Genomic DNA, 14,504 nt, shown 5'->3' on the forward strand with positions numbered 1-14,504 from the left:
GTCGCTACACTAATATTATCAGTGTGACTGACATGATCTCTCCTTTAACCTGCTGCAGCACCGTCTTGTCCTATGAACTCTATAAATGTGATTAGATGCGAAACAATAGGTCTCTGAATGCAACAACTCACGACCCGATGTCCTGTGAAAAGCTTCTAGGACAGCGGAGCATGCAGCCCGCGTCATAGTCAGCCATGGCATCTGTTCGTCCCTGAGATCTTCTTCAACACCACTGAAGAACGGCCCTTCAATGATGGCGCCCGCCTGCTTGATTACAGTCTTCTGTACCTCTGGAAGGACAGCATACGTATCAGCATGAACTGAAGGATGGTTGGCACGATATATAGCCTCAAGCTGAAGATAGAGTGGGCGAATATTTGCTGCGGTACTGGCTTCAACGCCCGCCCAATCATAGATGTCTTCATATGCAACCCGAGCAGCTCTTCCTTCCACTCTGGATCCTACTCCTTGTGGTGCTGAGCCTAACACTCGCGTCTCTGCAGTGCGGACAGGACTGTTCAGCGGGATACCGAAATGGGCGAAGATGACCTTGAGACTACGAAACCGGAAGAACCATAGGTTCAATGGCAGTCCGCGCTTCCGAGTACGCGCACGGCGAGTAGATCCCTGAACTTGAAGTTGCTCCTGGTGGCCTCGGATTGATGTAATATTGCTGGTTTCGGCCACAAAGGTCCGCTCAATATATTGTCGGAGCAGCTCCGAGTCGGACTGAGTGTTGTTCGCATGGGTTGTGATAGGATGATGGTGATTGGATTGTGTGTGTGTTGTCATCGGGGTAGTGGTCGGGGTAGTGGTAGTAGTGGTAGTAATATGAACCGGAACCGGAACTGCCACATGCACCATCTATAGCATATCTCTGTAAGGAATGCAAGCATCATTTGAACAAAGAACTCACTGGATCACGATAGAAGTAAAGTGCAAAGATAGGTACATTGTCGCCGAGTGTAGGATTCATGATGCGAGCATATTGAAGTACCTGCGCGCTGCTCTGGACATCCAGATCGGTTCCACAGCTCTCGATAACAGGCGAGAGCGGGTTGTCCATGGCTGTGGCAAGGTTTCCAAGCTCATGAAATCCCCGCTGGTAGCTGGAGTACTCTTCTGCAGAGTGTTCAGCCACGTCCAGTGGGTGGTGAGAGGCGGCAATGAAGATAACTTCAGCACTCCCCGGTGTGTTGTTGTACTGAGTCAGAAGTCGCCCTGAGCGGGCGGATGACCCTGAGCGGATGGATGACTGAATAAGGGAAGAGAGCAGGTTTTGGAGGGTGAAAGGAGGTTCTACGGATACGATCTCGAGGAAGCTGGTAGGAGGTTCCAAGAGGGTTTCGTTGAACCCTGCAAAAATGATAGTGATTACTGCAGTGTCAGACTCGGGAGTGATCTGTTGCTGTATGGGAGTTATAGGAAATGGAATTGGTACATCGGGCACCGGTGAATGCGGCGCCGAGGTATTTTCGACCATGACGTCCGAGTTTGCCTCTGCTTTGGAAATGGCCTGATTGTCAGTCTAGAGTACACATCATAGCGCATAGAACATACCGGCCGGCTGTTGTCCCACATGGCTAGGCACAAAATCCGCCTGTGAGGTGGTTGCTGTATGTATGCGTCCACCATAGTTCTCCGGAGGCACAAAGCTCGCTCTGGATATGATTCCGAGAAGCTCCAAGTCCTCTTGCACACGAGATATACTATATCCAAAACGCATGTCTGTACAAAAGGGTGAGTATGGACTCTGTACTAGGTCCCGTCGGCCTCACTCACCGCTCTCGCGATCATGCGCATCAGCCAATGTCAAACCCGCTACTTGTGTGTGCCCTACTGTGTATTTGACGTTTGTTAGTTTTGTGTCCAAGATGAAGTGAGGAATCATACCGAGATCGCTCATGATGGCTGCCAATGAAGACGATAATGAGGAGCTTTTTGCACAAGATTCCCTGGTAACCCTACTCTAGGGTCTTCTCGGAGACGCGGAGACGCAAGTTCCAAGTTAGTTGAACGTCTCATCAAGTGCGGTGGACCTCATCTCGCGGAGATGGCAGGCAAGTTCGGATGGGTTGAATTAGTAGATTAGTAGATAGACAACGACAGTAGATAGACAATGTAGTAGTAGTAGGAGTAGTAGACAGAAACTCAAGTGATGTTGGCCCTAGCCAATGCATTTTCTCGGTCAGTTGGGCGACCTCCGCTAATTTGAAAGTTTTCCCAGGTACAATATCACTGGTATATCATACCCTGAAGCTTTGCTGCTGGTGAGCGTGAAGGTTCAACGAGGATAAAAGACTTGAGGGAGTACTACTGACAGGCGCTTATCTCGCTGAAGTAGTTGCACAATCGCAAATGAGCCATCTTCATTGTAATGTGAGTCCACTATACTATCCTGTGCTTCTTGATCGTCCTGCTCTTCTTTTCCTTCAATCCCTGAGTTACACCCTTCCGCTTATTCCCATTGCAGCGCAAGGGCATAGCATCGGTATCAGATTCCTCGTCATCACAGTCAGACTCGTTGTATACCCAATCTGACTCAGAGTCTGGCTCGTCGCGAGGGCGCAAGAACGCTGTGATGAGAGTTTGGACAGGCTGTGACGCAGCCACCTGAGCCTGTGCAGCCTTCTTTGCCTTCTCGGCCTCAGCCTCAGCCTGGCGAGCCTCCAGGATGCGCTGAGGGACAGGCTTCTCCAACTTGCGGAGGTCGGCAATTCTAGGGGCCTTTGCTGGACGGCCCCGCCGGCCAGTCTTCTCCTGTTGTGCTGTTAGGCGTGATATACAGTGCAACACCTATACGAACTCACCACTTTGCGTCGACCACCGCGGCTGCGTTCCAGAATTGCTTCATCAGGATCTGGCATGTTCTGGTTCATTGCGTTGAACTCAGATACCCCGACCTTGGATGCCCTTCCACATTCAATCACATCCTTGGCCAATCTCTACAAATGGTTTTGGTCAGCACACACACTGACCAATCTGTGGCATCACATACAAGCTTCCCCTTCACCGCATCAAACCAGCGCACCGGACTTTTTGCAACAACGATGGTGTACGCATTGATGGATTTGTCTTCCATGTGATATACCGGAACATGAAGGATGCGCTCACGGTTTGATGACAGGAATTTCATCGCCTTTTCTTCACTGTAGGGTTTGCCTGTAGTCCAATAGATGAGCCATGAAGACAGCGCATTAGAAGATAAACAACATATACCGAGAACATGATCTGGATCGAGGTTGCCATTGCGAGCGTGTCGATTGTAGACGTCAACCGCCACAGTGGCCTCCGCTTTCCTGAAGACGAGCAGATAAGCTTGGCGATACTTGCGATTTGAGGTCCGGTTCCACGCAAACAACGCAGACGAGTTGACTAGTCCACAACAGTCTTTCTTGTACCGGTCAGACACCCATTGGGCCATATACTCAATGAGCAGGTGCCGAAAATCGTCGTAGTGATACTTGAACACGCGAAATGCGGGCGTATTCGGTGCGAGGCCGCAGAAGTGGACGAAGTCGATCGATAAGTGCCTGCCAATGCCGTTGCAGATGTCGCCACGCCCACACAGCCATTCAACTATTGGGGCCTGTGACCACTTCCTGCTTTCGAACCCAGCCTGGATGCGCAGGCGGTAGGCGTCGAGATTCTTGAGGAACCGCTCAGGTTCAAGATTGAGGTCTGGGCCATCGCCGTAGAACTGCCAGATCTTCTCGTAGCGCTGACGAACTGTCAATTGCATCCATTTAACACTTAGATGAATAACGCACCGGACCACCAGGAACCATGTCGTCTTCGGTCCATGGACTGTCATCACTGATGACACGGATCCTCACCAAGCGAGCGAAGTCAATTAGCAGCCAAACAAGATCACCATAGTGCAGTGCCATGAGTACGGTAACCCTACGATCCATAACCTTCGAAGTTCCAGCTGGTATCAAGTGAGGCGGCACACGAAACTGGCGCATCTTCTCTGCACGGTCTTCGTCCTCGTTTGGACCTTCAACATCCTGGGCGAGGATCTGCTCCCATTGTTCGGGAGTGACTGGGTGAATATGACCCTCTAGACCTAGATGGATGCTGTAGCAATCCTGCAGTGCATCGAGGTCATTGAATTGACCTTCTATGTCATTCACTGGCGGCACTCACCCGACCCATTGCGAACGCAATCTGCTTGCCGCGCACAGCAACAAAGACTTCGTGAGGTTGCTGTGGGCGGAGAAGGTACGCATATGGCTGGCCAACAGCCCGACGGACGTCATGTTCGTGAAGTTGGATGTCGTTCGGGAGGTCCGTTGACCCGGTGTATGCGCTGGTATCGACCGTACAGGTTACATATGGCCGCCTAGTCGTGCCAAGAGCGAACGTGCGGGGCACTAGCTGGACGTAGCCTAACATGGTGTCATTCGAACATATAAGAATACACTTGAGCTTGAATACTCACCTGTTGGTGCCGCTCCTGCATGGGTTCGCTTATATTGCGCAGCAAATGTGCGGACATGGTGAGCAAATGCTTGATATTCCGGGTATTCGGGCATACTTGCTGAAGTAGATCGTCAGCGTGACGACCGTATAGTCCTTGGAAGACTCCGAACTCACTCACCAGACAGTGCCAACGCACTGCAAGTGTGAGATCTTGAGAGCTGAGGTGTCGGGCTCTAGCCGTACCTAGTAGTTGCACGCTGAGGCAGGCATGAACACGCTGGAGACGCGACACGTCCAATGTCACGAGCCCGCGTCCTGGGCGCCTCGGCACCACCACCCCGGGACCGGTACTACCGAGGTCGAGCACTGCAGGCATGGAGGCAGATATATTGCGAGTAACTACATATGTACGTGTGAACTATACACATTTAGAGATGCAGAAGGTGTTCGCATCCGCCGCCACACCAACTCACGGTGATCCCGGGGTTCGTCTCCCGTACCGTGCTTGCCGAGCACAAGCCCAGCGGGTTTGGTCTCGTCGTTCATGCCTCGCGCTCGTCTGCATCATGTTACCCCAGCTCTTGCTCGGTGGCCGCATATTCGTCAGGTTCTCGCTCGATCGTTGCATGCCTGTCGTGCCCGTCCTACACCCGGAAAGAAGGCCCGACACTTGGTGTCTTCGTGCTCGCCACCCTCGTCTCGTCTTAGGCGGGCTCATGCGCGCCTCGCACTCGATGGCTCCTGCTCGTCCGGCGGTGGCTTGCCCGGTTCCTGCCCAGGGCCGGTACCTGCTCGCCAGGCTGTTGCTTGTCGAACAAGGTCGTCGACGTAGTCAGTGGTGCGGACGATCGCCGTGTTCAGCTGCGGGAATCGAGTGAGCGAACATGCATGTGTAGAGGGAGCGGATGCACTAACAGAGCACGGCCAGGGGCAGATCCGGGAATTGGCAGTGAAGGTGTACTCGGTGCCGCCGATCGTGAAGGTCAGGTCCTCGGGGCTGTCGCATTGCGACGTGTTATCGTCGAGCGTCGCGCCGGTCGGGTCGCGGAGACGCAGCAGTTGTACGCGGCTAATGGGATACAACAGCCGCACCGTCAGCGCGTCCTTGAGTGGGACACAGTGATACTCACAGCTCAGGATGTAGATGAGGGTCGTGTCGGTGTCCAAGATACCCGCCTCGTGGATAAAAGAGCGTCTCGGAGCCGTACGAGATGGCTGGTGATGCGACGTAGTGTCTGGCCGGCTCCGTCGACGGTGGGTGCACTCGGGAGGTGCACAGCGAAACAGGGCGCGCCGGCCTATCGCAGACTACTGGCTGTGAGTGCACCATAGGGTACGCAGTCGAGGGTAGTGGGTACTACGACTCACCTGTGGTTTGGACGAAAGGGCGCACCGGCCGAGAAATAGCGAAGGGCAGGGCAGTCAGGCGTGGCAGGGTGAACGCGAACATGTGCGGAAGATGACAGTGGTAGATGAAGCTTTGAAAGGCAGGTTCAGATCTTCAGACGGGGTTGCGGCACAGTGGCGCAGTGGCGCCGAAATAAGCGCCTGTCAGTAGTCCTCCCTCCGAAACTCAAGTCATTTATCCTCGTTGAATTGTCACGCCCACCAGCAGGACAACTTCAGGGAGGGATATACTGGTAACATTGTACCCCACAAAACTTTCAAATTAGCAGAGGTCGCCCAATTGCCCGAGAAAATCCATTGGCCAGGGCCAACATCGCTCGCACCTCGGCCGCCGCGGCGTGTTCACCTCGACTCCAGGCTCTACGTTTGTCTACTCCTACTGCTACAACTGTGTCGATTTATCTACTAACTCTACCCATCCGACCGAACTTGCCTGCCATCTCCGCGAGATGATGCGCTTCCGCGTCCCTCGAGGCGTCGGACACAGCCCTGCGATCACATACACTCGCGGGCGGCCGCGTCGACTCTGCTGACAGGCTCCATGGACATGCGCCACGGACTCAGCGAGGTGAGACGGGACATGGGGCGACTACTGGGCACAGCCTTCGTCTGGAAAGCAGACGGGTGTGATCATCTTGGTGGGTCCCAACTGGGTGAGACACTGACATCACTAGGCATGCGACAAACCATGTTGACTTCACACCAATGTACGCGAAGCACCAAAGGAATCACTATCCCAGAAGTCAGGTTGTTAAGGAATGTAAAGTACAGCTATGCGCGGCTATGGATACAATTGAACTGCAATAATGTTAGAGCTACACCAGAGCGTCAAGTCAAACAAATGCCCGCATTGTCGTGCAACGAGCGACGGGGTTGACTGAAAATGTGTCGTCCGGTTCGTGAGTTGACCGTCAAGCTCTTCATTGGACCGTGAAGCCAGTGGCGCGCCTGGTCAGCGCGTGCTGCCCGACATAGGATCGCGAAGGACTCACTAAGACCATGTCATCGAGCGAACCGTGCTGTGCGACCGCTACGAGCACCGCCTGGTGGTTCGCCGCCGCGTTGATGCTCGCCATCCTGTACGTGCCCTTCGGAAGGCTCTTCGTCGACAGCTGCCCGTTCTCCGCGACCGCGTTCAGGCCCGAGAAGAACGCGGACTGTCCGTCTGGTTCATGCACATGGATGTTTCACGAACCAGCCCGTCTCGAGGTTGCGGATGGCGAGGACGACGGTGAAGTTCGTGTTCGCGAGGACAGACCCGAGGTTGGGCGGGTTGACGAACTTGGCGGAGGGCATCGCGGTCGTGGCGGCGATGGCACCCATCGGCGCGGCGTTGCACGAGCCCGCCTTGACCTGGGTTCCGTTCGTCGTGAGCGGGAGGTTGACGGTGGAGCAGTAGTTGATGAAGTTATTGGAGGAGGTGATGGAGGCGATTTCGCCGGACTCGGAGCTGAACCTGGGGCGTCGCAATTAGGGAGGGCACACTGTCACTCAAAGAGCGCACTTACTCGTTCGTGCCGTCATCCTCGAACCCGGTGTTGATCAGTGAGTCGAGGAGCGTGAGCGAGGACTGGGCGGCGGTGTCATTTCCGCTGCCCGTAGCAGTGCCGACACGGACACGCTGGTCGCAGCACCTCCGGTAGCACTCGCTGCGACAGAGGACGCCGCAGAAGACGTGTAGTTCGAAGATGACGAGGCCCCGGTAGCAGCAATGCGTTGTTGAAGATCATTCTGTGTCGTGCAGGTGATGCTCGTGCCCTGCGAGTTGACGAGCGGGAGCGCGGCGCAGCTACACGGGTTGCTCAATGTCCCTGACTGCAGCGAAGATAGGGATAGGACACAACGTACATCAATCGGTTCCGCACGACTGGAGTACGCATGCCACGTCAGTGCCAGTTGTGCAGGATGAGTCAGCCGGCAGGCTCGCAAACTGGAATGGGCAGATGCGCGTCAGGCCGCGTGACTGGAGGGTTGATGTGCGGAGCATGGGCTCGGAGAGCCAGAGGGCGGAGGTGAGATGCGCGGGATGTGGACGTGTAGGAGAGGGAGGCATAGTCATAGTGCATGCACGAGGAGAGAAGAGTGGAGAGGGCTGACGCACTGACGCACTCACTTGAGTGTTCTCGGCTCGTACTTCCTCGCGAATCTTCCTGTTCGGTGGCCTCTCCTCCCCCTCGAGACGAGTCCCGGTCCTGCACTTGTCCGCATGGCTCGTCTGTCTATCTCGCTGTCGCCCTGCGTCAGCGAGGGGACTTGCTTGTCTTAAGGGCTGTCCGTGTGGTACGGTAGAGGTCGGGTCGGCAGGGTGCGAGAAAGGCGACACGCGCCGGCCTGCCTGCCTGTTGACGGAGGTTGAGAACCACGGGTCGAAGCTGTCGTAGCGTACAGGTTCCTCTGCGAAGGCGGCCGAGAACACTGGTCCGCCGGTATAACTGCTCGGCGACAACCGATGGAACCGTCGCGCAGCGCCGCAAGGCGAGAACGCGCGTGTTCTCTGTTTGAGAGGGCCTGCAGACGCGGCACGCTTGGGGAGAGATCCGTACCATCCCGCAAGCTATGCGGGGTCGTAGGCGGGGTCAGGTAGGGACCGGGATTTGGCACGTATGTCGTAGCAGAATTGAGGATTTCGCCGTCGCTCCTGCTGCGTAGCAGGGAGCGTTTGCCCGGGCCGCTGCTCGTCTCGACGTTCATGTCCTTACCGAGCCAGAGACGCCATTCGATTCGAGTGCGTTGCCAACGGCGCGTTCGCACCGACCAATTTCACGTGGTGTAAGCCTGTGAGCTTTGCCCACGATTAGAAGAATACAAACGGGAGACTTCGTGGAGGAGAGGGAGGTCGAGGGCGAGTGACTTCGTACTCACTGAAGTCGTTCCGATTATCCTCCCGTCTGCGCCGGTCCATCCGAGCGCCTGTCAGTGCATCCTCCAGGTGCTTGGCTGAGTGCACAGGCGTGCTCGGAGGCATGACCAAGCCCCGCCATGCTTGAAGGACCGAAGACCGGACTCGAGCTTCGAGACGGCGTTGCCGAACATGTCCTCGAGTCCACGCATTTGGACTGTGGACTGGGCCATAGTGTGCTGCGCCTCGAGGCAGAACTCGAGCGCCGTCTCGAGCTGTTTCGACAGCGTGTTGAGGCGTTCCATGAGCTCGTCGGGGATGGTGGCGGTCGGAGGCGGCGGGGTGGCGGGGTGGCGACAATCACTGGTGCGGGAGGTGGCGACGGCGATGGCGAGCGCGATCTCTCTCAGGCGTTCCTTTGACGATCACGCTGTTCTTGCTCCTCCTCAACCATAGCCATACCCGTCGGCTCTGGCGTCCCTGGTCGACCGAGTTCGTCTCCGTCGCCTCCGCTCTACGTCGTCTTCCGCAGCCAGCTGCTCCTCATCTTCCTCGTCCACCCTCTCCAGCTCGTGTGAGACGATCGTGTTGATGCTTCGAGCGTCATCATCGGAGATGTAGTGTTCTTCGGACGATTGGTCATGGTGCCAGTTGCGCACGCTGAGGCTTCGAAGCATCTCCATCTGGCGCCGACGTTCTTCCATGAGCTCGCGCATCGTGCCCACTTCGCGCTCCTGCGTCGGCGTACCAAGGGTAGCGAGTCTATGCTTATGTGCTTATCGCGGACTACGGGTTGCGAGTGCGACTCACCTTCGGCACCGTCAACCGTCTCCCGCTAATGGTGGCACAAGTCGTGCACCGTGTTCAGGTACAACGCACGTACAAATCGCAGACACGATGGAGCCGTGGAGGAGGAAGGGGCAGAACGCGCGGCGGAGTGAACACGAACGCGAGGGGAAGACGAAGAGGAACGCAGTACAAGGATGGCTCAATCACGATTGATCCTGGTATCGTGCAAGCTTGACCGATTTAAATAAGCGCCTGTCAATACTGCCTCACACCGATACTCAACTCATTTATCCTCGTTGAATCATCACGCCCACCAGCGACAAAACTTCAGGATGTGATATATTGGTAACATTGTACCTTAGAAAACTTTCAGGTTAGCAGATGTCACCCAACTGACCGAGAAAATCCAATGGCCGGGGCCGACATCGCACCTCGGCCGCGGCGTGTTCTCCTTGACTCTGCCTCAGGCTCTGTGATTGTCTACTGCTACTGCTACGAGCTTGTCTACTTACTAACTCTACCCGCCCGAACTTGCCTGCCAACTCCGCGAGATGATGTGCCTCCGTGTCCGTCAGGCGTATGATCGCATTCGATGTCGACTGTCGACGGGGGCGGTCAGTGCTCGCTCCCTGAGTCCTCACACGCCGTTCTTGGTGGGCTAATGCACTCGGCCGTTGATTCCGTGATCGCAGCCGCTTCGACTCTGCTGACAGGTTCCGCGGACTCGGCGAGGTGAGACGTGAGACGGGACGACGGGCAACTACTGGGCGTGCGGAGAGGTCGCACAGCCTTCGTCCGGAAGGCCCGCGTGATCATTTTGGTGAGTCGCCGACTGGGTGAACACTGCGAAGTCGAGGGTACGTCGGACAAGCGCGCAAGCGCAGAACATGGGTGTGTAGGGCCCTTGAAGGCGAACACGCCATGAGGACACAGGCGCGTCGAGCGGGGACAGTCCTGCGTGCTGAACGGGCAGATGCGAGTGCGCGCGTCGTACGAGGGCGCGTGACTCGTGAGTTGATGTGCGGAGCAAGGGCGCGGAGCCAGAGGGCGGAGGTGAATGCGCAGGATGCGCGGGATGATGCGGACGTGTAGGAGAGGGAGGCGCAGTGCATGGACAAGGAGAAGGGTGGAGAGGGCTGACGGACGGGCGCACTCATGAGTCCCGGTCCTGCACTCGTCCGCATGGCTCGTGTGTCGATCTCGCTGTCGGCCTGCGTCAGCGAGGAGACTTGCTCGTCTTGAGGGCTGTTTGTGTGAATGGTACCGTAGAGGTCGGGGGTCGCCAGAGGTACGAGAGAAAGGCGACGGCCGAGCGTGCTTCGTTGCGCACTGAGGTACTTTGCTCGGTGCGCTTGCGAGCAGGCGGTACGTGGTTTTGGTTTTCGCCCCGGGACTGACGGCGTGTAGCGCAGAACTCAACGCGTGCATTGGTATGACCTCGAGTGGTGAGACAGAGACGGCGACGGCGGGGTCGCAGCCTTCGTCGGGGCCGCTTGTGTGGTCAGCTCCGTGAATGGTCGATCGAACGGAACTTGGCGAGGTCGAGGACGGGGTTGACAGATGGCGGATGTGGAGGCGCGTCGAGTGAGGAAAGATGAGCGGACGCGGGAGGTTGAGGGCGAGTGGCTTCGGTACTCACTGGAGTCGCTCCTATTTCCATCCTGGGCTTGACGTCGCGCGGCCTCGAACTCCGAGACAGTGGGGACGGTAAGGTCACCGGGCGCGCGGCGAGATTCCGCACAGCCCAATGTAGGCCCTCCATACGAAGGGGTGATGGAGGTTGAGTGGCCAGGGCGTGAGGTGGGATCCGAGGGATCATGCAGGCGCGTTGAACGGGCTCCTGCGCCTAGTCGTTGAATAGGCAGAGAACGTGCTGCGACTTTGTGAATGGTGGTCTTGTTGTCCTCGCCGACGATATTGATAGGGAGTGCCTGATTCTGATGTGCAATATGCCTGTCTCAATGCGAGGGACGTTAGCTATTGACAGTGAGGAACGTACACGCACCGATGATGTCTTTCAAACGGCTCAGACTCGAATCCTTCGGGACTCAGCCTCTCGTCTCGCCGTTGATGAACAGTCCATGAGACCTCTTGACGTCGTTGATGTCAATCTACACACGGCCGGGGTGTGGTGAGATTGGTGAGATTATACCGGCGCATGAAGCTGCCTTGCGACGTACCTTTCCGCCCTCCTCCCAAACTTCTGCATGCTGCCTACCCAGGACCTTCGAGTCGAAGAATATGTTTTGCGTTCGGCGGGAATGGCCTTCGCGTTCATTTGGCAATTGATCTTGATGCGCAGGCTGTTGACGAGCGAGAAGGATGTGGATTACGGAATGGGCGATGGTGAGTTGGAGGCGCAGCGCATGGACAGGGTATAAGGAGACACTTAGATTCGCGCCACTCAAACAAGCGCCTGTGAGTATACTCGCTCGCTGGTACTAAATCCATTTATCCTCGTTGAACCCTCATGCGCACCGACGTCAAAACTTGATATAGCGGTGTGTCAGCTATTTCCCATCGGAGGAAACTTTCAGAAGATTGAAAGCTGACCAACTGACCAAGAAATGGGTGAGCGAGCTCGGTCATACATACTGCGATACTGCGTCGAGTGCCGCCTCGAGAAGGCCGTTCCATGATCATTTCATGGATAGAAATACGTGGGATAGAATGAAGGAATTATGTGGAAGGGGTTGGACAATTAGAATGGAGAATGGACAGGATTACGAGGAAAGGGGTTCAATTACGAGGAAGGGCGTCTGATTACGGTTCGATTATGGGTAGGGCTAGTAGCTATAGCATGGCACTACTGCGTGAGCGCTGAGTGAGCAAAATGAAGCAAAGGAGAGAAATGAAGCAAAAAAGATTGGCGAAAGTATCAAAGTGTCGAGTGATCTCTTTGGTTATGCAGTACTTGCTCGTGGAGCCAGCAGTCGAACAGGGTCGTTGTGGCTGGATTGCTGAAGTCAGTTGGTTCGGCAAGGGCGTTACGAAGCCATTGGGTGACTTCGATGACACAGTTCTGCGTGCAAGTGTGGAGATCGAGAACAGGTGGGCGGATGTTGTCTTGTGCATGGCGAAAACTAAACTGAAATTCGGAGAGTCAGCCTGAGGTTCTGTAAATGATTGGAAAACAGTCTCTCTCACCGTGAGTCGCTTCAGCGGATCAACAGGCAGATCATCAGACTCCGATGTTGCTTGCAAAAGCAACCGTGCACGAAGCGTCGACAGATCACCGTAGTCGCGATCCACAAGAACGGTGTTGCGCACAAGGTGTGATCAGGGTGCCCTGGTCCGTGCAACCAGCGAAGCAAGCGGCCTTGAAGGATCCGCTCGTATAGACTGCGCTCGCTCTGTGGACTGCCTGGAGTGAACAGAAAAACAATGAGGCGAACAACGTCATGCGGCTTGTTCACGGTGCGGTCGTAAAGTGTTCTGAGGATGACAACCGGGTCCAGACACCGGTCTCCAAACGTTCTCTCATCCGGCGATGTAAAGAGCTGTTGTGCGAGTAAGTATATGAGTAAGTATACAGCAACTTGAACGAGAGCAACTTTAGGCTGGGCACATACCTCAGTCAAGCTCAGTATACCCGTACCCTCAGAGTCTGTTGCAGTGAAATCCAGATTGAACCCACGGCGGAATGCAATGAGCTCTGCAGCTGAATTGGAAATCTTGCCTAACACGACGGATGAGATGAGCTGGCGAGTGTACTCTAGTCTCTTAGCCGCATCGGGTGCAAATCCAATCCGATGAGGCTGAAAGACATAGTATCTCAGCATAACTCTCTCGGCGGATTTGAACTGACATTGAGCGTACCTGCATACCGAAATGATGCATGAGGAGGCGCCATACAGGATGAGACCAATACGCCCCTTCTGAGGGGAGGCGCTCATCATAACCAAGCTCAAACCATGGGCGAAGCTCCTCTGCTGCACTCGAGTCAAACTGTTTGAGGAGTTCAACCGACATTTCGAATGCGCGGTCACCCAAGATTGCCCAGAGGATGACAAGAGGGTGGATCGGCTTCGGTGCTAGAAGATGGTGACCCATTGTCAATGCAGCAACCATACCGTGTGCCGAGAGCATCCGCACTCGCTCTTCCTCCAGTGTGACGGCATCAAGGGCTGGAACGGCAAAGTCATGGTGCTTCTGCCACAGACCCCATGGCATAGCCAGCGGTTCTGGGTAGCGTGCCGGTGGTGGATACCCAAAATCTGCGTCTTCGGGAGGGTCCGGAAGCACCCTCAAGATCTCTCTGAGTGTTGCTAGTTCTGGGCCACGCCCAAGAGCAGGTCCACTGAGCATATCGTAATTAGAATTGAGCCCATCAGTGAAAGAGTGATTGCTTACACGTAGATCCCCCTAGTCAGTGGGTTGAGGAATGCAGATAGCGGAGTGTCATGAACCACGGTCCCCAATGGAGCCCTATATGTCGGTAGGAAGGTCGCACCGTCTCTATTCTGAAGGTGATAAGCAAGGAATGTCGTCACTGTGCGAGCTGCAAACTTGATGTTGGGTGCTGTCATATAGACTTGAGGACCGCCCTCCGCTGCGAAGTCTCAGCGCAAGCGCTGTAGAACGCATCCTTGAATCGGAGTGCGGTCGCTGAATCGGCAAGTACTGGCTGCAATAGGCTGGCCTTCCAGTCCTAGCATTGTCTTTGTCAGCTAATGCAAATAGTATGCAGGACGAGTAACTCACTGCAGAAGCCACCTGATAATGAGAGTTTCTGAGAGCAAGGTTGCCTCGGATTCGTTCAAGACGAACGGATTAGCAGCTGAACCTTCCATTTGGCTCAAGATGAACGGATGCGTAGCTGAACCATCCATTTGCTTGTATACATTAACTTTAGTCACATAGAAATGGTATCGTAAGTGATTGTGCACGCACGACTCTATTGCCCAGGCGCTGGCGGTTTGGCGGGGGAGCAGCACTCTAATGAAACAGTGTAAGCAAATCAGAATTGAAACAAACAGTAAGGATCGCACGCACCAGATCATCCAGGCTTTCAGACCGAAAGCGGCGGAGCCCTATTGGAGAC

At 55.3% G+C, this 14,504-nt stretch overlaps 7 protein-coding genes across 7 annotated transcripts; all 7 read right to left on the minus strand.

Moving 5' to 3' along the window:
- Positions 1 to 11: 11 nt before the first annotated feature.
- Positions 12 to 1,912, minus strand: B0H18DRAFT_106052 (uncharacterized protein). Its single transcript, XM_048031110.1, has 6 exons — positions 1,894 to 1,912; positions 1,783 to 1,839; positions 1,561 to 1,728; positions 917 to 1,516; positions 132 to 864; positions 12 to 79 (listed from the first exon to the last, which is right to left on the minus strand). The coding sequence occupies exons 2-6, from the start codon at positions 1,801 to 1,803 to the stop codon at positions 45 to 47; spliced, it is 1,557 nt and encodes a 518-aa protein (XP_047887019.1). The 5' UTR covers positions 1,804 to 1,839; positions 1,894 to 1,912; the 3' UTR covers positions 12 to 44.
- A 418-nt stretch (positions 1,913 to 2,330) lies between these two features.
- B0H18DRAFT_915084 (uncharacterized protein) lies at positions 2,331 to 4,766 on the minus strand. Its single transcript, XM_048041588.1, has 8 exons — positions 4,600 to 4,766; positions 4,445 to 4,543; positions 4,150 to 4,391; positions 3,771 to 4,091; positions 3,220 to 3,709; positions 2,999 to 3,162; positions 2,811 to 2,945; positions 2,331 to 2,760 (listed from the first exon to the last, which is right to left on the minus strand). The coding sequence occupies exons 2-8, from the start codon at positions 4,536 to 4,538 to the stop codon at positions 2,389 to 2,391; spliced, it is 1,818 nt and encodes a 605-aa protein (XP_047887020.1). The 5' UTR covers positions 4,539 to 4,543; positions 4,600 to 4,766; the 3' UTR covers positions 2,331 to 2,388.
- A 26-nt stretch (positions 4,767 to 4,792) lies between these two features.
- On the minus strand, positions 4,793 to 6,003 carry B0H18DRAFT_106074 (uncharacterized protein). The gene is made up of 3 exons (XM_048031111.1): positions 5,794 to 6,003; positions 5,556 to 5,733; positions 4,793 to 5,494 (listed from the first exon to the last, which is right to left on the minus strand). The coding sequence occupies exons 1-3, from the start codon at positions 5,873 to 5,875 to the stop codon at positions 5,140 to 5,142; spliced, it is 615 nt and encodes a 204-aa protein (XP_047887021.1). The 5' UTR covers positions 5,876 to 6,003; the 3' UTR covers positions 4,793 to 5,139.
- A 506-nt stretch (positions 6,004 to 6,509) lies between these two features.
- On the minus strand, positions 6,510 to 8,523 carry B0H18DRAFT_1215604 (uncharacterized protein; the record flags this gene model as incomplete). Its single annotated transcript, XM_048036648.1, has 8 exons — positions 6,510 to 6,750; positions 6,825 to 7,288; positions 7,341 to 7,402; positions 7,453 to 7,621; positions 7,681 to 7,699; positions 7,942 to 8,059; positions 8,117 to 8,226; positions 8,280 to 8,523. The coding sequence occupies 7 exons, from the start codon at positions 8,521 to 8,523 to the stop codon at positions 7,003 to 7,005; spliced, it is 1,008 nt and encodes a 335-aa protein (XP_047887022.1). The 3' UTR covers positions 6,510 to 6,750; positions 6,825 to 7,002.
- B0H18DRAFT_886113 (uncharacterized protein) lies at positions 6,753 to 6,935 on the minus strand (the record flags this gene model as incomplete). Its single annotated transcript, XM_048041110.1, has 1 exon — positions 6,753 to 6,935. A coding segment is annotated over one exon (183 nt), but the record flags the coding sequence as incomplete, so codon positions are not given.
- A 1,259-nt stretch (positions 8,524 to 9,782) lies between the features above and the next one.
- On the minus strand, positions 9,783 to 11,375 carry B0H18DRAFT_1042243 (uncharacterized protein). The gene is made up of 4 exons (XM_048030617.1): positions 11,100 to 11,375; positions 10,455 to 10,991; positions 10,128 to 10,421; positions 9,783 to 10,096 (listed from the first exon to the last, which is right to left on the minus strand). The coding sequence occupies exons 2-4, from the start codon at positions 10,886 to 10,888 to the stop codon at positions 9,835 to 9,837; spliced, it is 990 nt and encodes a 329-aa protein (XP_047887024.1). The 5' UTR covers positions 10,889 to 10,991; positions 11,100 to 11,375; the 3' UTR covers positions 9,783 to 9,834.
- A 954-nt stretch (positions 11,376 to 12,329) lies between these two features.
- On the minus strand, positions 12,330 to 14,042 carry B0H18DRAFT_106235 (uncharacterized protein). Its single transcript, XM_048031131.1, has 5 exons — positions 13,814 to 14,042; positions 13,280 to 13,760; positions 13,033 to 13,218; positions 12,608 to 12,960; positions 12,330 to 12,548 (listed from the first exon to the last, which is right to left on the minus strand). The coding sequence occupies exons 1-4, from the start codon at positions 13,987 to 13,989 to the stop codon at positions 12,619 to 12,621; spliced, it is 1,185 nt and encodes a 394-aa protein (XP_047887025.1). The 5' UTR covers positions 13,990 to 14,042; the 3' UTR covers positions 12,330 to 12,548; positions 12,608 to 12,618.
- Positions 14,043 to 14,504: the final 462 nt, after the last annotated feature.

This window comes from Fomitopsis serialis, assembly GCF_022376445.1.
Source record: "Fomitopsis serialis strain Sig1Antser10 chromosome Unknown B0H18scaffold_140, whole genome shotgun sequence".
Lineage (NCBI taxonomy): Eukaryota > Fungi > Basidiomycota > Agaricomycetes > Polyporales > Fomitopsidaceae > Fomitopsis > Fomitopsis serialis.